This window comes from Telmatherina bonti (assembly GCF_933228915.1).
Source record: "Telmatherina bonti genome assembly, chromosome: 1".
Taxonomy (NCBI): Eukaryota; Metazoa; Chordata; class Actinopteri; order Atheriniformes; family Telmatherinidae; genus Telmatherina; species Telmatherina bonti.
Genome location: NC_136619.1, coordinates 35,538,595 through 35,564,076, shown reverse-complemented (window position 1 = coordinate 35,564,076; position 25,482 = coordinate 35,538,595). Strand labels below are relative to the sequence as shown.

The 25,482-nt window shown below is 37.8% G+C and overlaps 1 protein-coding gene across 2 annotated transcripts in view; it reads right to left on the bottom strand.

The window, feature by feature from the left end:
- Window positions 1–493: 493 nt before the first annotated feature.
- tspan4a (tetraspanin 4a) overlaps window positions 494–25,482 on the bottom strand; it is a gene marked incomplete at its 5' end in the record, with an annotated part of 202,685 nt that continues 177,696 nt past the window's right edge. For both annotated transcript variants that reach the window (XM_079265094.1, XM_079265093.1), the window contains 2 exons: window positions 494–743; window positions 4,791–4,874. In XM_079265094.1, coding sequence (XP_079121220.1) covers window positions 675–743; window positions 4,791–4,874 — 153 coding nt within the window. In that variant the 3' untranslated portion in view covers window positions 494–674. The remainder of the gene's footprint in view (window positions 744–4,790; window positions 4,875–25,482) is intronic.

The following is a 25,482-nucleotide window of genomic DNA, read 5'->3' as shown; positions in this document are numbered from 1 at the left end:
CCCCACCTAAGTGCAGCCTAAAGAGGAAAAAAAAAAAAACATGTTTCCAAGTTCCGCACTACAAAATATTTTAATGATTCCAGTGCATCTCAGCAGAGGGACTAAATGACTCTACTAGCTGGTTCCTGGCAAATTTTGCATTATTGCTCCAGTTTGCCAGCTGAATAATCAGGACGTCAGCCCTAGCAGGATTAAATACCGAACACCTCCAGCATTTCCTGCTGAGAAATGACAACATAATGTGCAGCGATTTGTTGAGCCAAAACATTTAATACACATCATCGCAGGAGACATGCACTTGCAGCACTTCACACAGTGCACTTTTCTCAACTGTTGCTCCCATGTTGAAAACACACACAAATCATAAAATAATTTAAACCAAAACACATATTAAAAAAGGGTTACACTGCTTTCATTTTTTTTATACATGTTCATAATACTGTTTCACATAATTAGCTTTAAACACAGAGCAAACCATAAAATTGAGGAATAACACTGACACTTGTGGTTGATAGTTAGCAGAAAAACTGTGAACTGGCGACATACAAAAGCGAATGTCACAGAAAGGGCAGGCATCGCAAAGAAGAGTCTGTTGATGAAGGAGTAGGAGGGATTGGAGGGTGGCTTTATATATGTCCCTCGAAGAGCACTGAAGGGCAGACGGGGGTCAATCGCTAGGCGTAGAAAGTCTCTACTTTCACTGCCTGGCAGAACATTGTCATCGAGAAGACAAGACCCAGTATCTGCGCAAACACAAGGAACAAATCACACATTAATGGGAATCACATGTCCCCGCAGAAATTAAAAGGAGAGCTTCGGCTCATTTTATGCATCGTAATGTACCGGCTTGACCATAAATGCCATAAGGATTCATTTTATATCCAAAACTCACGTCTTAGATCATAAAAGGAAAATCTGTCCACATAAGTATTAACACTGAATGAATTTTGCAAATGAGTATTGCAGGATATATATATATATATATATATATATATATATATTTTCACACTAAAAGTCAAAAGTTTGGACACAGTTTTCCCTTTAAATCCAATGGGAAAGTGTTTTCACATTTTTCTTCCTCAACCTTTCCAAAGACAAGCATGTAAGTTAAATGGTCATTTTAAATTCTCCCTATTGGTGAGTGTGAGCATAAAATGTAGTTTGTCTCTCCGTGTTGGCCCTGTGATAGACTGGTGACCTGTCCAGGGTGCTCCTTGCCTTAGTCTGCTCTGTTGGACAGTAGAAGGTTGGAGAAATGTTGACTGGATGGATGAGTCTCCATTTCAGCTGCCACTTTCAGATGGTTGGGTGAAAATTAGTTCTTCACGACATCCTGCCTTGTATCAATAGTTATGGCTGCTGCTGGTGGTGTGGTGATGTAGGATGTGAGCAGCTGAGCATCATTTAATGCAGTGAATGGGGAATTCCGGCCCTCTTCCTAGAAGTTTTCCATGTTTCCCTGCTTAAACACACCTGGTTTAAATTAATGAGTCACCGTGTGGAAGTTTATAGGCTGTTGTATCCATTTGACTTTAATCAGGTGTGTCAGAGCAGGGACAAATGGGAAATGTGCAGGACTGCAGCCCTCGATGACCCCACCACTGATTTAATGCCAGGCTCCCTGAGTATTGTTGCTGAATGTGTCCATTGCTTTACGACCACAGCATGCCTTCTTCTGATGGCTAATTCCAGCAGGCTAATGCACCGTGACCAAGCTCAAATCATCTGCAAGTGGTGTCTTGAACGTGACAATGACTTCTCTGTACTCCTGTGACCTCCACTGTCACCAGATCTCAATCCAGTAGAGCGTCTTTTGGATGTGGTGCAACGAGAGATTCTCATCATGGATGTGCAGCCAACAAATCTGCAGCAACTGTGTGATGCTGTCATGTCAATATGAAGCAAAAACTCGAACACCTTGTTGAATATCTGCTTTGAAGAATAAATGGCATGAAGATTTCAGGTGGTTCTGAACGTGAAAGTAGGTGAATAGGTAGAAATAATGCTAGGATTTCTTTCAACAACTCTCCAAAATCCGAAACAAAATCTCGAAACAAAACATGTTTTATACAGAATTTTGTTGCAAAAAAAAAAGTTTAAACTAAAGTAAAAATGGAAATGCTTACTACTCAGATGAAGCACCAAAAAAGTATAAATTTGCAAAAGACTCCAAATAAGTTATTTTTGCAGTGATTTTCTATATTTGAGTCAATGCATCCAGTTAGCCCACACACTGCCACGGCATGTTTGACTTGCTGGAGCATGGGCAAATCTGTGATCTCTGGGGGTGTTCTCCAGTGTCTGGTAGCAGGATGTTATCAGTGGATGTGCTGAATCCTGTGAGCTGTGAGGTGTGGCAAAAGCAGATTTGTTTCACTTTATTTTCCAAGCACATTCGGCAGATGCCAGATCGGATTGGGATTTGGGGAGCATGGAGGCTGGGTCAATACTTTAAGCCCTTTGTCTTGTCCCTCAAGCTGTTTCTGAGCAGTTTTACCAGTGTGGTGTCGAGCATTGTCCTGCTGGGGGGAGATGATAATGTCACTGAGGGCCAAATCTGAATACATTCAACATTTTTAAAAACGTCTGAAAGGTTTGATGCAATTAACTCACATTTTGACTGTGGAACATCCCACCTGCCTCATGATCTCTAACACAGTTAAACATTTTCATGGTAGTGCCCCTTTTTTCATTCCCGTGAAGCCTGTACTTGGTTTGGAGGTTGAAATGATGATGTAACACTGATGGGTTAAAAAAAAGAAAAACAACACAACTTCTCATCACCAGTTTCCTACTTCTAATTGGTTGTTCTCATTTTTTCTGAACACATTTTCCTTAATGTGGTGTCCTGTTGTAAAACTTTTTTTTTTTTTTTTTTTTTTTTTTAAATTCCTTGCTCCTACATGAATATGAAGGTGTAACAGCACACTTTCAATTGCTTACATTGATTTTATTGATCATGTCAGGGGTGTCCAGCTCTGGTCCTCAAGGGCTGTAATCCTGCAGGTTTTAGTTGCCTCCCTGATCCAAAACACCTGATTGGAAGGGCTTTAACAAATAGGTGCAGGAACTTATTTCCATGTCAACATAAAGTCATTTTTGTTTTTTTCTAATGCATTTGTTGAAGATGCTTACTTTAAAGACTGATGCATACCTAAATCATGGATTACTGTGAAATAAACTTAAAAGAGAACACTTATTTTGTTGTTGTTTGGGACTCTGTTGCCATATTATCCCGGTCCGAATCTTCTTTCACGCTGCACTTTGAAAAAACACAAAACCAAACCTTTTGAGCAACGAACCCTTTTCAAAGTGCTGCCTTACCAAGACTTACTAAACAGCACAAAACAAACCATGACCATCTAATCTTGTCCATCAATTAGTCTTTTATTGAACTGATTTAAACATATTCTGTTATTGTTTGGTCTGGAAATGTTCCCAATCAAACATTCTGCTAAGTCAGCCAGGGTGGAGAAGGTGTCCTACCACAGAAATCCAGAGCTATCGAGGGAAACCAGAAACCCCCCTGTACAGGAAGAATCTGAACTGTTTCCCTCTCGCAGTAGATACAGAACCACTTATAAAGGAACAGAATAAAAAATTATTTTATACTCCGATTGTCTAAAGAAGGACGTGTGATCTTTTCTGTCCTTTGTGATTTTGTTAAAAGATCACACTTTGGGTACTATTTTTATTCCATTTTGGACATTTTTTAATTGAAGGATGATATTTTAATCTTTAGTGTTTTTTTATTCCATTTTAGTGGTCTTTTGTTTCACTTATGTGTTTCTATTGGTTGGTTATAATGAAAAGTTATGTTTTGTGTGCACAAATGAATATTTTTGTCATGCCTTGGCTTTTTTTTTTTTGCTCTTCTTGCCTTAGTTTATCCTCCCTCTAACCACAGCTGCACCTGGTCAACCTGATGTACACACACCTGCCCACAATCACCACCATCTCCTTTAAAACCAGCAGTCAATCTGTCATCATATCTGTTCCTGATTCCCTCCTGAACCTTTTGTAATAAATGCCTTTTGACTCAGTCAAACCCTTGCAATTTGAGTCCATCCTCAAATAATGTTTTTTGATTTCATTTTTATTTTTGAGGACCCATCTATAACCAAGATTCTCATTAGGCACAATGGATAGATATCTTGACTTGACTGGTTATTGTGGGGCAACTTCCAGTTCCACCATGAGTTGCCATCTTCTTGCATTTTGTTCTTCTGAATCAAACCTAGAGTGTGCTTTTTTTTTTTTGTAAGTGGAATCAGAGTTAAGTTGCACATTCACAGCTCCCCAAAACAAACCAGACATTTCCCTCAAACATCTATCAATGAGAGCAGGTTCATGCAGCACTCTAACCCAGCTGGCAAACAGCAGATAGGGTCTGAGTAAAGCCTGGTAGTCATTACAAGTTCTTTGTGGTTTTCATTTATATCCATGTAGGATTTTCAAATAGAGCACTGACTAAAAATCCAGCCTGGAGCATCACAGGATTCCTTTGCAACTGATGTTTTCAGGCGCAGTGTGTTTCTCCTCACATTACAGAAGCACATCACGTATCGCTCGGCTGGAGGGGAGATAAAAGAATTTTACGGAGACTCAGGCCCCTCTATGTGGTCCTCGGTGGTAACACAAGAGGCCGTCCAACTAATGCCTGCCTTCGGTATTTAATGTTGTGACAGTGTGAAACTTATTCATGTCAGAGACAGAAGCTCTTCCAGTGGCAGAGTTGGTAACTGCTGAAAGGAAAGAAATGTTCAACATATCTTCACAGCTGCACTTACCTGAGTAAGCGCTGTGCATAGAGCGAAGATCCAAAGTGCCACCAGGTTCTCATTAAGCCAGTCTTTTACCCGCTCGTAGCATGGCTGTGGAGACAAAAACAGGCACAGAGCATGAGCAAACACGCAAACTAAACTCACCATTTATATGCCTACTGTTGTGCACGCTGTACCCCCAAAACAGGCCTTTACAGGAAGTACTGTCTTTGATAATAAAAATATTTTCTTATATTGGCTTAAAGATACCCCTTGTGGCAACTTCCTTACCCCCCCTCACCTAATATTCTCTGGAAAAAGTTTCCAAAACTCAAGCAAGTTCCTGCCATCCCCTTTTCTATTCGCTGGTGGGAACAGAAATATAGGAAGCAGCACAAACATCAAATCTGTCATTAAGTAACAAGAATGTTTTTATGTTGGACTTGACAAGAAAATAATTATCCTTTCTTTCATTGCTCCCTCGTAAGTGACGTAAGTGGTACCACGGGGTGTCGCTGGCCTTTGGGGCAGGTCCTCTGTAAATGGGACGTGGCACTCTGCCAGGTTATGGCAGCTTCCTGTTTGGAGCATCAGTGGACACGTTGACTCTCAGGGACAGAGTTGGACCTTAGCAGTAATCTGGTAAATATAGGTTTTAGTATGTTGCATTGTGTGGACATGGTTTTAACAGGGGTGGACTCTGGCAGACTGCTGGATGAAGGAAACGGGGTGCGAGAATTTGAGTCTGCAGGTATGCTGTGCTTTTATGGTTTTTAAAGGAAGTAAATGAAAATGTTTTTGTTTTCTAGTAATTCTTTATTTGTTTTGTTCACAGTGTGATGCGCCGCTACCTGCTGTCCTTTTGGTGAGTTAGTTTTGTTTGAAATTGGTCCACTCCAGCTGTAAGTTTGTTCAGGCCACAACTCGTGGTGACTGTAAGAGCGGACTCACTACTTTAATATTTTTGTTTGTTTGGGTTTTTTCTTTTTTTGGTCACTCTCCCCAAAAGATTTTGTTATCCGTGGTGCTCAGCACTCGTTTGCCCAATCCCGATTTTTGTGCATGATATTAAGTGACTGCTGGTATGTAGTGGGTTGCCGCGCAAATCTGAAAGTCCTGAGTGTGTTAATTTGGCCATGTACTTTAGCGGGTGATTCGCCTCGGGGTGTGCGTTGTTGGAGGGGAGCCAGATGGTCTGAAAGCAATAAATGAAGTGATCGTTTATGTAAATAAATGATTAAACGCTATTTATGTTTCAATCATTTTATTTGAGTATTTTTCACATGCTCACTCTGGTTACATAAGACATTTGCCCACCAAACTTTGTTAAAATATTCAGAAACTCTAACATGTTTCTGAGCCTGACAGGCAGAAAGAAAGGAAAGGTAATTATTCCTAATAGGATTACAGTCTGTTGGGGTCAGTGATGTAAGCAAATGATGAAACAAAAATGAATTATCAAAGCAAAGTAAGTGGTTTACTAAGAGCGGAGCCGACATTAGGAGTGATGTGGATGACATTTGCAATGAAAGCTAAGGCACATGGCTCCTTAGACCTTTTCAGTCCTGTGCGCCAATGTGTGCTGGATGAAGATGAAGACAGATACGCCGGAGAAAAGATTGCTACATATACTGTCGGAAAAAGGAAAAAGCTATCATACTGGGCCACTGAGCTATTCTAATTAAATTATTCATTTCTGCAGACATGCCTTCATGAGTGTGCGACTTTTTTTTTCTTTTTTTTCATTTTCAAATCTCCTTACATCACAAAGCTGAGTCAGAGCCAGGGAATCCAAACACAATCTCCTCTCCATTTCACTGCTGCTTGAAACGTCAGAGAACCAGAAAATATATTTTCCTTTAGCACACTGCAAAATATTTCTGGGCCAGATCAATATGGAAAGTCATGCAGTAAGCCGAAATTTAACACGGCGTGGGGGTAATTTATCAAACTGCTGCCCAAGTGCAAACCTCCCAGAGCAGGGCTGCATCAGAAATTATAAAAATTCAGATTTTTATTGTTTGACTCCCATAAGCCCAGGGAAGGGGGGGGGACACACAAACACACACACAAGTGAATCTGTCTTGAGATTTTGCAGTCACAACATGTCCTACAACAGATTTGATTAGTGTAGAAATGTTATCCACATCGGTCTAATTGATGCTCTTTTAAATGATAAAATGAAATTGAAATCCTTGCCGGTGTTTTGGTATCTAGTTTTCAACTTCACTGTTTCTCTTTAACCTCTCATGGAGGATTTAGCCACAGTAGGCTGCTATCTTCAGTAAAACAGCTAAAAGTAATCTACACTGTGCCATACAGTTGACGATGAGATGATGGTAGAGCATTCAGCAGATAAAGAGCCCAATATTTCTCCCTGGAGCAGATAGAAACTAAAGAGTGACGAGTCAAACCCAGGAGAGTTATTATATTCCTCTGATGTCTTTGATATGTTTGATACTAAGTTCAGCATGAATTGTGATCATATCTTACTGCATTATTGGATAGATACTTGATCTTATCATGCCTCAATGTACATACCTTTTAAGCTGCCTGCAGAGATGTGCAGTTTAATCCTGTTTGTTCAGCATCTTGGTTGAAAATGAAACATACTACTCCGGGATTTTTGGTTTGGAATTTCAAATGATGAAAAAGTCAATGAGAACGTTTAAGGCCGCTAACAGGTTCATGTAGGTTTATTACGTGTCGAGAGGCAGATATGATTTCCACAAAGCCTTTTCAATGTCAAATGCTCCTCTCCAGTAAAAGCATGATGACTCATTTACAGTTTAAAAACATCTGAATATTTAAACGCCAAGGACTACGCAGTACAATGATTTCTAAAGAGGAAAATCTACATTTTTCTGTGCATAATAGAAAGAAAACCACTTTGGTGTGACTAAGTACAGCATGCATGCTGAACATCACTTCACGTAGATGCTTTATATTGTTTTTTGTCCTTCCATGAGTTCAATGACAGATGTATTGCCCCCAACTAATTTTAGTCTATTTAACTTCCCAGTTCCCAGAATATATCAATGTATGTTAATATTTTATTTAAGCATGAACATTTTGTCTAGTACGTATTAAGTAACCATTTTATGTCTTTTTTTTAACACCTGGAACAGGTACATGCTCAGCCTTGGGGCCACATCAAGGCTAAATAGCATCAGCTATTTTAACCCCCCAAAAGTGAAGCAATGTCCCAGATAGACAGGAGTGGTGGATGGATCTAATATACGCTCTTTCATTTGACAGACCAGGGTTTGACTCAGCAGGGAAATGCTTTTCTGATGTTTTACCTTCAATATCGCTGATTCAACCTGCGTTAGTCCTATTGTTCAGCTTGACAGGTAAGGACATATTTTTTTAATTTCTCTAAATGTTCCATATCAAATTCCTGCAGATTCAGCTGCCATTTAACAGCTGTGTCGATGTTTCAGCAAGGTATGTTTTATTTGTCCTTTTGCAGACATTCTAATCGTACCATAGGCTCGATCCCCAATTCCACCCTTTTACAGATGTAAGGCCTTCTTTTGTTTTACAGAATGATAGAAAAACAAAGAAGTGAAGCAAATGAGACAGACTTCAGGCTAAAGTACTTGTGCATTACGGTAAAACCAACATAACAGATGCTGGTATTTGTCAATCTTAGATTTGATCCACAAAAATAAAAACATGACACCTTAAAGTAGCTGCTAGTTTTTGCTAAATGTGCTTGGAGCTGGAGGAGGGCGCACAGCCCTGAAGTAAGTTTGAAAATCAGCCATTTTCTGAGATTTGTGTCTCAGAGTCTCCAAAACTAACGGACTCCAACCAGTAGATTAAAAAAAAAACAAAAAAAAAACAGTGCAGCTCCTTTGATCCATCTGGACTGCAACATGCTGTCAGCCCTGCTGGTTAAGGATGTTGACTGCTCTTACACTAAGGCAAAAAACAAACAAAAAATGGGAAATGCTTTTTCTACTGTGGTCCAACACAAATACCATCCTGTCCCGTGGTATTTATGTACTCACGTAAGAGGAACAAACATGCTTGTTTTAGTTACAAAAACAACACAAAAAAAGAGTTTGGGGTCATTGGTTCTGTTCATGATTTTCTGAGGGAGGAGGTTGATACTGAGCTTGGCTGAGGAGACCCTGCTGCTGTGTTACCTCCTGCTGAGCAGTGGAGGAGGGAAGATCCTGTGACCGAGGTCCTGCACAAAGCTGATAGGTGGGGAAACCCTGACTGGAAAGGAAATGAGGGAATTTACCTGAGGTAGCTAAGTAGTTTCGTAAAACTCCTGCTGAGGTTCAGAGACTCTTCTTCTCTCACAAGCTGCCCACTGCCTCACGGCTGCTAACTTTAACCCTTTTCAAATGAAATCAAAACTGTGATGGGTTAGACCGTATCCAAAACACGTGTGAGGCTCTAAGCCAGGGCTGCTCAATTAGATATTCAAGTGGGCCAGATTTTCAAGTGAAGAAAATTATGAGAGCTGGTAATTAAAGTAAGGGAAAATAAATCAGTAAAAATAAATCAATACATTAAAAAAAAAAAAAAAAAAAAGACATTTACATTCTGAGAAATAAGTAGTTTATTCATTTTTCTATTTTAAATTTAACCCCACATGACAAGGGAAAATGCACAAAATAAAATAATGAAAATCCCAGTCGGAGCCTGTTTTTGTCCTAACTTTTAACATAAAAAGTTTGTATCAAACTAAACTTCTCAATGTGGCGCCTCCTTACATCTTTAAACACCTCCATACACTCATTGCATATTAAACACATCGGTTTGGCGCTTGAATGTGACAGAAAAATAAACAAATACTTATCAGTCCAGGCGGGTTAAATCTGTGGTTTTTGTTGTCAATTTTGCGTTTTGGGACAGAGAGCGACATGCTTGCTAGCGCTACTCTTACAACATCAAAACACAACAGGCACACTGGGGTTTATGTTGCTAGGCAACCAAATGTTGCATTCATGGTCTGCACAACTGTAGGATTGTAAGCTATTTAAGCAGCGTAGGAATGACTGAAGGTTCTTGATTAATATCTTTATTCTTTTACATAAGCTGGGCCGCATAGAAGTTGGTTCTGGGCCGCATGTGGCTCGCGGGCCGCCATTTGAAGAGGCCTGGTCTGAGCTGTATCTATACATGTTGATTTGTTGAGATTTCGTCAAGAATTACACTGAGCTGCTGGTGGTGTTGATTTATGTGTGTTTATTTCAGGTTTAAAGCGAGTTCCATCATCCTCTTCCTCACTTTGCTCTGTGCAACCAGCAGCATCCCAGTTCTCTGGCCCTCTTCACCAAATTAAAATACGTACTTATATCCAATTCTAAGCAAATATGAATCAAAATTTAGTTTGAATTTTTAAACTTGATCATGTTTTTCATACTGTTTTTTTTATCTGATCTTTTTTTTTGTATCCTTTTTTCTTTTGTTTTAAATTCTCAGTTTCTCTGAAGCACTTCAGAGTTGTGCGATACAAATAAACTCTCCTTGCCAAATTTGAAGCAAACTTTATACAGACAAACACATAGTTGTGTAATCTACGGCACGTAGTTTTAATAAACCGACAGGAAACACATAAACATAGCCTTGTCTATCAACAAGGGAAGAACTGAGAGATGTTCAGGTCCTCGTTCCAGTGGTATGTGTCACAAAGCGTTTCTCATGTTGGGAAACAGAGCGAGCAGAAGGATCAGTCGTTGACTTATTCATTAAAAAACCGTTTCCATATGTTCCTCTAAAGATCTGTGTCATGAAAGGTTAAAAAAGGGAGTTTTCCTCAAACATCCCATCATTTTTTTGTTGTCTTTCATTTGCTCTACAAGGCTACAATGCTGCAGTTTTTGATCATTTTCTATCAAAATGCCATATGATGACTTGTCAAAAACCTTTTTTTTTTTTTTTTACAGCTTTTCTAACTAGACACGTTATACATAAAAAGATGATGTGGCTCAGATTTCTAAAGCCTTTGTATTCATTTTATGGTCCTGTGTTTACCAGACTCGTATCTGCCTTTAATGGGGTCTGAATTGGACAGATGAACCGAAGTAATGATAAAGTCAAGAAAATCTGATTTCCATTTCCATGCAGGAAAAAATTATACACACCCTTAACACTAAATCCAGTTTTTTGAGCGACAGTCACTTTATGGCTATCAGTCTGATTCATCAGTCAGTTCATGATTTCAGTCTGTTGTGTTTTTCACAGTAACGGGATTGAAACAATCCACATGGAGTGTGTGCCTGGGTATGAATTAATTTTTTGAATTTAAGATAGTCACACATTATAAAAAAAATAATTTATCTTTGATGGAAGAGCAAAACAAACATTCGCAGGAATAAAATTATGACATTGTGTAAAATCCATAAAGCCATGTTTCCTTGACATCACACTAACAGTAGCTGTGTTTCCATTACACCTCGAGCTGCGCAAAATCCAAATATTGCCATAAAAAATGCTGAAGGAAACACCTACTTTTAGAAAAAAACTCGGAACGTTTTCACACTTGTGGGGTTTTCCAGATGTTGTGATGTAGAAGTATATCAAAACAAAAGTGTTATGGAAGTTAACACTTTTCTTTAAAATACCCAGATGTGACTAGGAGGTCACATGACGAGTTAATTTCTGGTGACGATGGAATGGAACAAATGACAACAAATTTCAGAGTTTTACAATGACTTAGAACAGGAAATGAGGGAGAATAGCTTCAAAAGCCATGTCAATTTCTCCGCAGCAAGTAGAAAACCTTCAAATCATGCCACGGAACTACCTCACATGATGCCCGTAAAATCTAATCATCCAGACGAGATTTTATTAGAACTGTGGCTTATGCACTAAACACTGCAAATTGCAATTATTGTTTGTCGAAACTTACAAATGTCACGTTTATATTGCAACAAATTATAGTTGAAATGCAGCTCGTGTGTGCATTGAAACTGTAGTCCGTTTTTCAGGCAGGTTTCCTCCAACCCTTCGTAGTCATTGCTGCTTTAAAAAGGATTGTATGGAGCTATAGACATAAAATATTAATAAAAAAAAAAAAAAGACAAAACCATCATGTAGAGGTAAGCTGATGTAACATCCATCTAATAGCTGACATATCATGTAATAAATATTACTGAGGGTGTGTGATGCCGCTAAAAGTTTTTAAACTGGTGATTAATATAGCTGGAAAAAGAAAGAACAATCTTATTTTGAATGTTTCCATCATGACATTCTCTCAGTCTGTCTTTTCCTCAGACTCAACACTGTACCAGCGTCACACAACCACAGATGCATCTGCACGCCACATCAGTAAAAGCAATGGCAGCCCCAGTGAACACACTTGCTGCTGCTGCATCGTTGTAATCTTTGTTTTTTGTAAAGGACAATTTAGAAGGCTGTGAGATATGTTGCACAAAAAGTTCAAGATGCCACATCCAACACATCCACCAAAAAACACATCTGGATTAGTGAGTCAATGTAACATCAATATATAGCGAAATGTAGCCTTGTTTGTACTATAAAGTAAAAGCTCCATCAGATTGGCTTAACGGAATATGTTCAGAAAAGAATGGGACATTCACTGAACACAGTGAGTTAAACTGGGACCATTGAAATAAACTGGTATTTCAGGAGCTGTTCATTCATATAAGTTGAAGCTGCTTTAGTAATGTCAGCTGTATCTGCTGGACCTGTACGAGTAAATTTGAATATTATGTATTTTGATCTTTTTGTCTGTTTGTTCTGTTATTTGCAAGATAAAACATTTAAAATCACCATTTTCTGTATTAATTTCACACAAAGTTCTTTCAAACATTTTTATTTCTTTTTATTCAATCCAAATCTGGATTGAATAAAAAGAATCTGGACCCCTTCGACCGGTATCCTGCAGGTTTCAGGTGTTTTCCTCCTGCTACACACCTGACTCACATCAATATGTCATTAGGAGGCTTGTGCAGAACTTGATCATTTCATTTGAATCAGGGGTATATCTGCAGCATTGCAGGAAGGTTACTTATAGGCCTGACATATCCGCCATTGTCTAAACAGTAGGTTTTTTTTGGATGCACACATTATTTAAAACAATTCTGTTGATTCAAAAAGAGCAAATAATTTCAGTCTCTGTGTGAATGGTAATCTAGCTCTTTGTTTGCCATTTTACACTTTCATTCACTGCACTGACATCAGCTAAAACCTGACTTTTCCTCCCTAGAAACCATATTTTCATCTTGCTAGTTCTGAAACTTTTAAAGGTTTTTAAATAGGAATAAATTAGTGTGTGTGTGTGTGTGTATGAGTGTGTGTGGGCATTGTCAAGCTTTCAGTGACCAGTAAATGAGGTAGTAAAACTACATTTTATTGATGTAAATATGAAATATTGAATATAAGATTAATAAAAAAAAAAAAAAACAGTCTCCCTGAGCACCAACTCCAAGGATCAACCTCAACCAGCCTCACTGATTTCTATTAGTAGCTCAAAACTCGAATGGAGAAATTCCTGGAGAGAAAGATAAATGCAATTTTAAACTAAAAATCTGGACACGCTCAATTAAAACAGATGTTATTGGCACAGCATGGGCAGCAAGGGAATGTACATTTTATTGGGGAAAAAAATTGATTCATGAGGATGTGTTTGCAAGATGGGAATCAGCAACATGCTGGTAGAGAGAGCCGGTATATTGAAGTGTCAACTGCAGTGACTGAATTTTTGATCTACAAGAAAGCAATTAAAATAAAAACAAGCCAGATTAATTTGTTGTCCAAACGTATTTTTATAACAGTGGAACTTGGTGGTCTGCGTGACAGCCAACAAGCTGTCACCTGCAGGAGGTAAACAAGATCTGTCCGTGCTTTCAGCTGGATGTGGCTTCAAGAAAAGCAATGGAAAAGCGTTTGAAAAGGTTACGCATTTCATTTCTGAAATTGGACAAAGGCTGCACTTTAAACAATGAAAGTCCTTTTCATTGCTTTGTGGCAAAACGAAATGAGTTGAGAATCCTTTGTACGAAGATAATAAGGCTCTTTGCTCTGGCGCCTGCGTCCATAAAAGCATAATTTTCTCCATTTACTTGTTGCTAGTCATAACTAATGTTAAATTATTCATTTTACTGACTATACCAAGAAGCGCTTTGATACTAGTGTGATGTAAAATGAATAAGTTAAAATAAAATAGTCGCATAAGCTCCTGAAAAACCTTTTAAACCACCAAATCATTTAGTGGGAGACTTGAGAAACAAAGAGCTGTTAAGTTACAGCCGCAGGTCTTGTATTTTTGTATATCTGGAGATTTTTGTGTTTGGTTGCAACCAGGTGATCAGCCGGCTGTCTGGCTCTCAGCTGCGACTGGGTCCATAACATTTACTGCCAGGGCAACTGAGTGACTAGCTGGGTGGGTGGAGTCTTCAGTCCATTTAAACCAGGTAATTCACTGGGATATCAACCAGTTGACCTTCTCAGATCGGACGGCTTGCTCAGCAATGGCGCTGCTTTTGAACACGTGGCTCAAACCAACAGAGTTTGGAGATGAATTTACATTTCTCAACTTTATAAATAATTTTGATGTTTGGCCTTTAAGTGCAGTAGATAAATGCACATTGAAATTATTCCTCAAACAACTTCTGTCTTCTGTTCAACCACTCTGAGCAAAAGTTATCCCTCTCCAACTCTTTCCCACTCCTTATTTGTTAAGAATTTATAACTAAAAATTGTCTATTGACACTTTTGGACTTTGCAGACTACGGCCTGAACAGAATGTGTACAAAATTATCACTTTATTTTTATCTTTTCATTATTTTTAGGATGAATGCCTCCCTTGTATTGTTAAACCAGCAAAAGTACTTTTCACGCCTACTCGTCCTGCCCCGTTCGGCATCACTTTGCCTTGCGTCATCACCCAGCTAACTGCAGAAGAGCTGACCCAGTAACCGGCTGCTTGCAACTGGCTGGTGGTGCCATTGTCCACCTGTGTGCTATTCACCTGAGGCTTCATTACTAAAGCATGCGTTAAATGATCACTCTGGACATCTGCTTGAAATTAAAGCCGCTTATGACCTGTGGTTTCTGGGTGTAAAGCAACTACCCAGGCTTTTCTTGGACTGTCCACGTTGAACTGTCTGTTGTAGATATTAAGCTCTACTTCGTTAAAATCAACAGTTACAAGCTGTTTTATGTGCTAATCTGGTGTTTCTTTTTGTACAGTGGGTTTGAGTTTACTTTTCTTTTGTTTTCAGTTCACATTCTTTTGCTTTTATCCTTGTTTTGTTAATTAATAAACCATTTTGCTTTGAATTAGAATTTGCAGTCTTTATTGTTGCAAACCCCCTTTCCCCTCACTGAGCGAGAGCTGTAACATCATATTAAGAACATCTTGAGCTATAACACTCATGTTTCTGCATTCAACCTTCATTGGAAAGTTTAAAAAAAACCCATAAACACTTGTGGAGCATTTAATCCAAAAAAAAAGTGTCAATATCTATTCATGTTTATGTAAAAGATTATTTGAAAAATATATTATTTTTTTAACACAAAAGGAACTTGAAGCCTAAAATGTAGATTAAATCTAATGCCATGTTTGAAACACAAAATGAAATCTGCTGAAGGAGTACGACATCCTTTAGCGCTTAAAACATATCAACAGGCAGCATCTGGCACACTTGATATGCTCTCTGAAGAAGCTCATTTACCATTTTGCTGTAACATTATCAGACGCTGCGCAGAAATCACTGCCATTATTGTTCATCATCTTCACTCATTATGATGTCGTGTTAAAGCATTTGCACTGCTGGACTGTAAAATTCTCATTTGTGTCACATTTTCTTCTTTCTTTATGATGATGATCAACTTCTAAACTTATTTTTAATTCCATTGCTCCTGCTATCACACATTGTTAATTTTTCACGATGATGTCTTTGTATAATGTCTTTGCAGTTTGAGCAGCTGTTGCGTCGTTCTTGGGTTTTTATTTTATTTTAGCTTGTTATATTTAAGTATAGTAGTTTGATTCTGCTCAACACTTTTTTGACTGTTATGGTTTCTAACAAACTTTCCCCCCCATGTATTTATTTTCCTTTTTTTTTTTTAAAAAAAAGAGAAAGTTTGTCAGGGAAAATGTGCATCAAAAACATTAAACCAGATCAGACTAAACAGACATTAACGGCACCAAGTTATAGCATTCTAGAAAAACAGCAAACAAAAATAAGAGCATCAAAATAAAAAGAAAAAGAAAGTAAAAAGGATTTACATTTATAATTATGACAATATTTGATAGTAAAACCTGTTGATCAGAAGTAGAGAAGGAGGGTCAACAGTGTAGCTTAACCATCCATCAAAACAACAGTATGATAGTCTGGGGGGCTCCATTGAATGGGTGAAGAATATATTGTGCCATTTGGTTTATTTACACCAATGTGGCCAAAACTGCCACATAAGTACCAACATCTGCACACTAGAGGCAAAAAAAACCCAAAAAGAAATCTGGCTCATTATTTGGCTGCAGCGAAATGGTGGACAATAATAAATTATGCCATCTTGGGCTTTCTGTTTTTACTTTAGTATTTAAATCCATGCCGTTTTTGCAAAAATCTGTCCAGTATGGGCAGCAGGAGAGGTCGCCAAATATAAAAAATGTTCATTGCTTCCTCCATTTACTCTCACACTGGGTTTGTTTGGTTTTCACAAGCTTTTATCAGAAGTCAAGCATCCTGTAATCCCTATTTCAGTTGCTTGCATTATTTTCAACAAGTTTTATGATCCCAAAAACTCTATAATGATGTTCAGGTAAGCAGAAACTCAGTGAGACAGACGTAAAAGTGTTAATATCTAAAGAAAGTCAGCCTACAATATGCTACTATACGTGGCTCACCACAGCAAGTAAAGGGTAAAATGCAAATGCTAAGAACATGTCTACAGAATAAATAAGATACTGAAAGGCAAGATTTATGTTTCAAAAACTTCTAAAGACAAGCCACAGTCCCACTGGGACGATGTCCTTTGTACAGAGGAAACCAAAATAGATTGGAAAAGAGTGCATCCTTTTTATTTAAAGTACATGTAAGTAACATGTTGGAAGTTCTATCAGAGGTTTTTTATTTAAGCAGGAAATGAAAACTTTGAGATTTAACTCTCTTTTTTATCTGCATCCTGGCCAACATAGCAGGTAAAGTAGAAGAAGTAGAAATAGCAATACTCAGACACGAACATTGCATAAATTAAGTTGAGGATCATACATAGAAATGATAAAACTTCATCATTTTGAAACACAAAAAGTTTAAAAATCACCACAGTCCATACTGGTAACAAAGTCAGAATGGTCCATCACAACATTAAACCCAGATGTATTTATTATTTTGTAGTTTTCTCTCTGGTGTATTTGGTTTGGTTTCCCATTCCTGTTTATCAGTTCACCTGGTTTCATTTAGTTAATTCAATTCACCTGCGTCTTGTTGAGTTCTCTGTGTATTCATGCTATTTGGTTTCAGTTTGTTGCTTGCTGGTTCACCGTTTGTAGTCCCCATATTGTCTTTCTGTCTATTAAATTAAGAGCCTCACTGTTCTTCATGCCTCTTGTCTCCTGTCTGAGTTTGGGTCCTCACCTCTACCGCTCCCTGACAGCTGTGAGGAATGCAGTGCCACCTCTTGTAACAAATACTGAACTGAAATGAAGGTGTTAGTGTTTTAGCATCAGCAGATGGAAAGGATGGACTGTGTAAACTGTTAGCACTCAGTCCTGATCTGATGACAACAGTTTTTTAAGTAATCACAACAAAGATCTTCTGCAAGCTTAAATGAGTCTGAATATTGCCATAAGAGAGGGAGAAAATACTGACAGGTGTAGGAAGCTTCAGCTATGCAGATGTTACTGTTGTCAAGAGTTCTCACTGTATTTTACTTTGTGTTTTTATTTTTAATTTAGCTATACTTTAGATGCGTTAAAGAAAAGCTCCAGGAGAAGCCACCTTATTAGGTCAGATAGTAAGGGAGGTAATGCCTGTTTTGATAGATGGTTAATATCAGTAAAAGTTCAAAATAAACATTACTGCACTGGATCTAATATATCCCAATGTGACAAGTTGGAAAAAGGTCATTCAAAATATTTTGCACAATAAATACAATTTTACAGAATTAAAATGTTCAGCTGATAAATAATTTGAAGGAGTAGCACTGCCTCAAACTGGCATTCTCAGTTTTTGTGCCACTGCTCGTGTACACTAGCTTGTTCTGCTCTTTATCTGGTGTATGACTTCATGTATTGAGACAGCTCCAACAGGCAAGGAACAATAAAAATGATGCATTTCTTTTGCAGTGATGAAGTGCTTCTGCTTCTTAAAATCCCTCACTGTATTGTTCCGTTTTTGCTTTGTTTGATAGGTTTTTAGGATGTTGTTTATTCTGTTGTGCAGTATGAAGCACGTACTTTCTTTTTGTCTCATATTCATCCACTAAGGAGGGAAAACGTCAATGTTCACATCTTAATTTCATGCAGCATACAGATATGTGTTCTGTAAAGTGGAAATGCACACACTGAGGAATGATTTTTCAGGAAGGATTTTGTCTTGATTATAAGACACACAGTTGTGTTTGGTTTGAGTAGGACTAGATTTGAAGCTTTTATGTCTAAAACATCCTAGCAACCACAGAGAGCTGTTAAACTGCTCCTAATTATTTTAAAGACACATTACGTAATTTTCTGACCTTAAAACTCCATGTTTCTGACTTGTTAGACGACACAGTGGTATCTACCATGTGCATTTCTGGAGCTGCTGCTGCCCAGCAGCATCCAGAGGTTGAGAAAATGCACTGCAGAACTTTTTTATTTGGGATGCTGCATCATGTTGCAGCAGAGTTTTGCTCCATGCTAGAAAACACACTGGCTGAACACACAACTTTGCTGATTCAGCAAAGAAACACAAGAAGATGAAAAGAGAGAAAGAGATAAAACAAGTCATCGTAAGATCATCTTTTCCTGGCTGGAGAGCGCTAACAGGTCAGGTAGGATGCAAGATGGATGTCGAATTAACCATCGATAGGGGGTGCTTGATGGCGAAAATGGCAAAAGTTCTGTACAGTGTCTTGAAAGTTATTGACACAAAAGAAAAAAGATGTTCAGTTTTTCTCTGTAAGTGTAGAGCTGTGAGTATGATAATCAGCCATGCAAACATTTCCTCCAGCCAGCAGCTTTCCACACTTATTCTGATTCTGTATGTCTACTTTTCATTACTAATCCCTGAGACCCACTGCCCTTCATGTGTCAGAGGCTTCTCTGCTTCAACATGGATTAAATTAATAGCTTGCTATCAGCTATCAGGCTTGTGAAGAACTTGACAACTTGTTGAGGACTGCCAACTCTTTGTTTCAGGTGTTTTGGAGCAGAGAAATATCTAAAACATACAGGGACATTGGTCCCAAAGCCTAGAGCTAAGAGACACTGAATAATGCTGTTTGGACTTCTATTGGGGAATTCACTTATAATATAAAAGGCAGAGAGCAACTTCAAAGTGGTGGGAATAAGAAGTGGAATTTCAGTTTTACCAGGCTGAGCGCTAATGTATTCACTCGCTTTCATCCTTAAAAAAATCGCTTGCTGGCCAAAAGCTGCTACCAGTGACCTCCTGGCTCAGACAGTGATTACAGGTGTAGTGCTCAAGTCCTAAAACTAATTTAGAGGTATGCAGCTTTGAGGTTCTAACATATTCAGCTTCAAGCTTTACCCCAGGCTCTCGCAGTGTGGAAGTTCCCAATGCACTCGGCTGGCTATGAGTTTGCTCAGCGAGGAACTTTGGAACTAGCTAAGCTAACTATCGGATGAATGAGCTGATTTTCAGAGGCATGGGGATCTCCTCGCTAGGACTCCATTGGTTGACTAAAAGCTAGCTTTGATAGCTTGACTAATCAGCAGGTCTCCTAAACTCCCAGTGAGTGCTGGGGGGAGCTAGTTCTGCTAACCATGAGCTTCAGGAAGTTTATTTAGCTAACTTTGTGGTTAAGCAAACTTTTAGCTATGTTTTAGCTTAGCTTGTTGCTCCTGGGTGCTTCCCCAAGCATGAATATTTATTTATTAATAAAAGAATTCGAATTATGTACCTACTTTCCAGGAAAAGGAACTTATTAGGTTTAAAAGTAAATAACTAGCTTTCAGTATGTTTTCATTGTTTACTATTAAAAAGTTACACGAAAAACTAATATATTTTTGTACGAATTTTTCCAAATATTCACGATAAAGTCCCTCTGTAAAAAAAAAAAAAAAAAAACCCACTAACTTCAACCCTCATAGCAGCTTGTGAAACTTTTTTAAAAAATTAATGTGGACCTGTTGGGGAAAATTGTTATGAGTTTGGTTTGTATTAAGTATTAGACATATATGCATTGATTTGCTGTGATCCTGCTGTGTTTTGTGTCTATGCACAAAGCTTTCTTTAAGTTATATGATCCTTGTCTGGAATGTGCAGACAAAGTCTGAGACAGGAAGAGTTTCATGCAGGGCATCGGTTTTTGTCAACTGCTTGGTTGACCAGTTGTCTAAAGGTTAGAGGTTAAAGGTAATAAAGTAATATAGTGAGTGATTGATGCTTAGTGAGTTCAGTTTAGTCTTAAATAAGAGATAATGATTGTTTCATATGGTCTGCCCAGCAACTAGGAGGAGTTAAGCATGGTTTATAATTGGGTGTTACTTCAGCATCTGCAGAGAGAGTTCTCTCTCCAAGCTCCAGCGTGTGCTTGTATTAGTTTATAATAAAATGTTCATTGTAAGAAGACAGTTGACTCTTAGATGTATTACAACTTCTCAAGACCAGAGTATTTTCCACCACAGACCTCAATTTTTTTTGTTGAACCCAATATGAACACTGCAAAAACTCAACCTTGAAAAAACAAGAAAAAAAATGTACAAAAATGAGGTAAATATTGCTTAAAATAAGATAATTTATCTGCCAACAGAACAAGAAAATTTAGCTTGTCAAGACCTCCCAAAACAAGTAAAAATACTCTTAAAACAAGAGGAATTCTCTGGCATAAAAACTAAGAATTATCTTACCTTTAAAAAATAAGCATATGTGTACTCAATTTAAGATTTTTTTTTATCTTACTTAGATTTCAGTTTTTTGCAGTGAAGACAGGAATGTCCACAAGCATACACTCATTTACATTTAGTATTGAAATGCATTTATGTATATTTAATTTAAAATTGCTTTGCTCCCCCCACCAACCCAATCATCTTTTTTTCCATGAGTGTTACGTTTTTTCCTGCTGGGATTAGTTCTGTTCTAAAAAATATTTAAGGACACATGGTACATGAGAAGGCTAATAATAAACATAATTTTACTGGTGTTTAAAGCAACCACAACCTTAATAAAAGCCTGGAATAGGGAAAAAAAAAAAATCTCATTCTAGTTTCTCTCCACTGGTGTGTGAGTTCATTCTTTTAAAGGTTCCCAAAATGGTTTGAAGCCCATGGTTTATTGTGTGAAAAGCTGACATTAAAGCTCCACAAAAGCACAATTTTGATGCATCAGCTGCCAAGGGCAGATCTTTGTAAAGAACTGATTGTGTCTGATGGATTAAACTTCTGAAACCAAGACTACATGGGGCTCTAAAGCAAAAAAAAAAGAACTTCAACTTCAATAAATCCTGTTTCAATACTCTGGGAAGAAAGGGAATTTTGAAGGTGAGCCTATAGATCCTCTAAACTTAAATGTCCCCTGTAGTCTGGAGTTCATGTTCAAGCAAAATATACCATATGCCATCTTTCTATGTGTAGCTTCATTTGTTAGCTGTCAGAAAGCTAGGACTCATTGTTTTACTGACATGTTTATAGAGAGTGTCAGGAGGCAGGTAGTTACTCTTGTTTGGGATGAATTGGACTTTATTTAAGAGAGTGATAGAAAACCGTGTTAACACATTCAGGTCAGCAGTTTGCCAATGTCATGAACGGGTCATAAATAGGGGGAGTAATTTTAGTTCTGAACTAATGTGTGATTATTACCAGCTGTCCCTTCATATTACATTTACATGCTCAATTACCTCACTCCCAGCAACCTCCAGTGTTGTTAAATTATCTGCAGATTAATCCATTTACAAATTGTAAACAAAGTTTATAATAAACCACCCAGTTGGTTGTGCATAACAACAAACTTGCAGAGGTTATACAGCTTTTATTGATCTATTGTGATGCTGTAATGGAATTTTTGTAAATTTTATTAATCTTTTCCAGTAGCTAAAACAGACATGCTCTTATATATGAACACGCAAACTCTTTAGGAAGACATATTATTAATGAAATATTATTAGATATTTAAACTCTTTTATTAATCTGGTTTTCTTGTTATGAAGATACTCATATTATTGGATTTAACCTGGTCAGGAGTCATCATCTCAATGAGTTTTTAACTGTTTCTGAAGGGTAAACACGAGAATGTGTGTTTGACGCTAAGTATTGTCATTTCTTTAAACTATTATACAAGAATCTAAAATCAAAATAACTCTGTGCAACAAAGCTGATGGAAAACTGAAAATATGACCGTAGTTATGGATTAGAAAAGCTTAAGCTTGAGCAGCAATGATGTCCTCCTGTAAAAGCACAATTCATTCAACTTTTATAATAATGCTCCAGGTGCCTCTGTTTGCTTGTTGAGAACAGGTCCATGCATATTGACACTTTAAAATCCCCCTTTTTTTAAAAAACTAAGATAAGATGTTTGCAGATCAAAAGTGAGTCAAACAGTTTTTAAATGGATGGTGGAAATAAATGATACATTATGTGTTGACTATTGTCCTGAAACAACTTGATATTGAACAAGGATTTGATGTTAACAATTCACATTTAAATTCCATGTCACCAACATTTTGACACCCTCCTCCCAGTTAAAAATTTCTTTCCTGTTTTCATGTCTCTGGATCTCTGCCTGAGGTGACATAAAACAGGTCATAGCCCTCCCCAATACTTAAACTAATGCTTCCCTATGTAGAATATAATGCAAATAATGTTATACACACATATTCCTTCTGAAGACAAAGGGTAACTTGAAGTAAATGCTTATGTGTTGACATTAGCCACTGGATTACTGTTCTAATTTTGCTTTTTTTTTTTTTTTTCTTACATTTTCTTACAATTTCCTCAGCAGTTTGACTGTAAATTTTGCATCTTTTTGCAGGGTCGAATGCTGCCTAAGGCAAAATTTTACATGCTGCTGGCTGTTTTCCTGGAGAATCTTAATGTGGCTCACATTTTCCATGTTCCCTTTCACACTGAAAAGGTTGCATTGTACTTTGGTGAAAAACAAAGCAAAGAATTATCTTCGTGTATCCACGCTGAATGATGGATGTTGCTTTTCTCTTTTGCTAAATTAAAGTCATGTTAATATTAGCAAACAACGAAAATCTTGTATCATCAAACCAAATTTTTTTTTTTTTTTTTTTTTAGGGTTGTATGAAATGCCTTTAAGCAAAAAAGTCATGTTTATGTATTACAGTTACAATAGAAAAATTGATTTATGTCCACATGGTGAGGACATAAATCCAACATTTACTACAGGTTTGGACCCTCGGACACCAACCCAACTCAGTCTCTTTTGAACTTTGCATATTACTGCCATTGTCAAAGTGCTTGATTTAATGTCTTTTTTTCAGCTGATTTAACTTCCAAAGCTGCTATCACAATTGTTGCAGAGAGCTCACTCTGATAAGCTGTAAAGCATAGTGATTGCACAAGAATGGATGTGGCATCTAGTGGCTAAGTTAACATGTCACACACAATCTGTTCTAATTTATCATCTTCATTTAGGCAAACAAACAACACTATTCACAGAGATGTGGCCATGTAAAATGAAGAACCAGAAGACCGACAGAAAATCACAACTCGAGAGACCAGTTTCGCTTGATTTCACTGTTTTCTCTCTTATATTGCTGTATTTCTGCACTGGCAAGGTATGTTTTCTTGTAACAGGAGCAGACTGAACATTGTCACCTGCATAGTGTGTTCAAGTGCAGCTCTGTGCAGGTTTGGTTTAAAGTGTCTGTTCTCGGGAAGTTGTACCTGAACAAACATGTTAAAACACCATCAGTTTTTCCAGGAAAAACAGTAGAAAATCAAATGTGATGTGAATGTTGTCACAGAGGTAACAATGGTTAAACACACCGAACATTGACAACAAATCTAAAATGCAATCATGTAAAGGAGTTATATAATCAGACAGCTGTTGGTATTTAGAAACAAGAAACAAATATTCCAAACGTTCACAAGCTGCTCAGCCTTGTTTACGCTTTTAGATGGTCAGACATCAATATAGCATTGATTTCCACTGTCTTTGCTCTCTCCTGCTCTGAAGCCTTTTAGCCTGTGTTACGGCCTGGGGCAGTAACACAGGCTAAAAGGCATAATGCTCTTATGTTATTTAAAGAGACTCCTCCAGACTCCTCTAGACTTCTACAGGCTGTGTCGTCACACTTCTGCGATTGGCTGCCTCTGCAGAACCCACCCAGCTGTGCCATCACCCGCCTGTGATTGGCCCACTCCTTGGCTGTCCAGCTGGAGCTTCACTATTTAAGCTTCTAATGAACATTCAGTGCAGCTGTGGTTCTGGTGTAGAACCACAGCTTGCCACTTTAGAATTCTTAGGACTGGTTAGTCTGGTTGGTCTGGTTGTGGCTGCGTTTGACAGTCCTTGTCGTTGGCCTTTGTATATTTGGATTTCTTTGGTTATTGTAAGGTTTTTGCGGTGTGAACCAGCAAGGATGTTTTTTGGACATTGTGTTGAATATTAAATCTTTTGGTTCATACCATTACTCTTATGTCATTAAAGTTGCTGCCTCTTTTCCCCTAGCAGAGCTGGGGTTTGTAATAGCCTGTGAGGTGCTGCAGGTATCAAACACCTTGTTAAACCTCAATCTTAAAACACACAGGCAGTGAATATGGCCTTCATTTTGCTGGGCAACACTTACAAGACGTATGTGTTGCTGTACACATTTTGTGACCTTTGAGTTTTGTAGTATGTTGAAGGTACTTATTTTGTAGGGTAGTTAAGAAAACAATTTAAGTTTATGATAAAATTGGTGCTGAAATGTTTGTACACCATTCTTAACTCCAAATTTATTAAATTTCAAGGATGAAAGCTGAAGTGATGAATAACTGAAGCTAGAAACGACAAGAATGTAGTTGCAGATTAATAGTATATTAATGAGAGTATTCCTCTTGGAAATAGCTGTAAAAGTGCCAAAAAAACAGATTCTTAATGTCCAATCTTGGTAATATTGTGCATATTGCAGGCTCAGTTTCCTGTTTTTATCTGGAAGGAGTCACCTGGTGTGGTCTTCCCCTGCTGTTTCCCATCTGCCTCAAGGTGTTGTGTGTTTAGAGATGGTGCTCTGCATAACTTGGCTGTAACAGACACTTATTTGAGTTACTTTGCCTTTTTACCATTTCCAACCCAAGAGATAGATGTGCATGAAAATAGTTTCATGCAAAATAAACAGTAGTTTAACCATTTCTGAAGTACTCCAAGCCATGTCCAAAGCTTAAATCCACTTTATTCCTCAGCTTGAATCTTGGTTTGAACTTCAGTGAGTGCTATTTTATTTGTTCAAATGCTGGCTATGTGACACGACCCAGCAAAGGGCTTACCTTGTCAGTCTTCTTTCTTTAACCCACCGAAGTATGAATTATCAAAACACAGTGCCTCACTTTTTTCCACAAACAATAATTGACTTATGCAGATATGTACATTGATGCTTTATAATATATATATATATA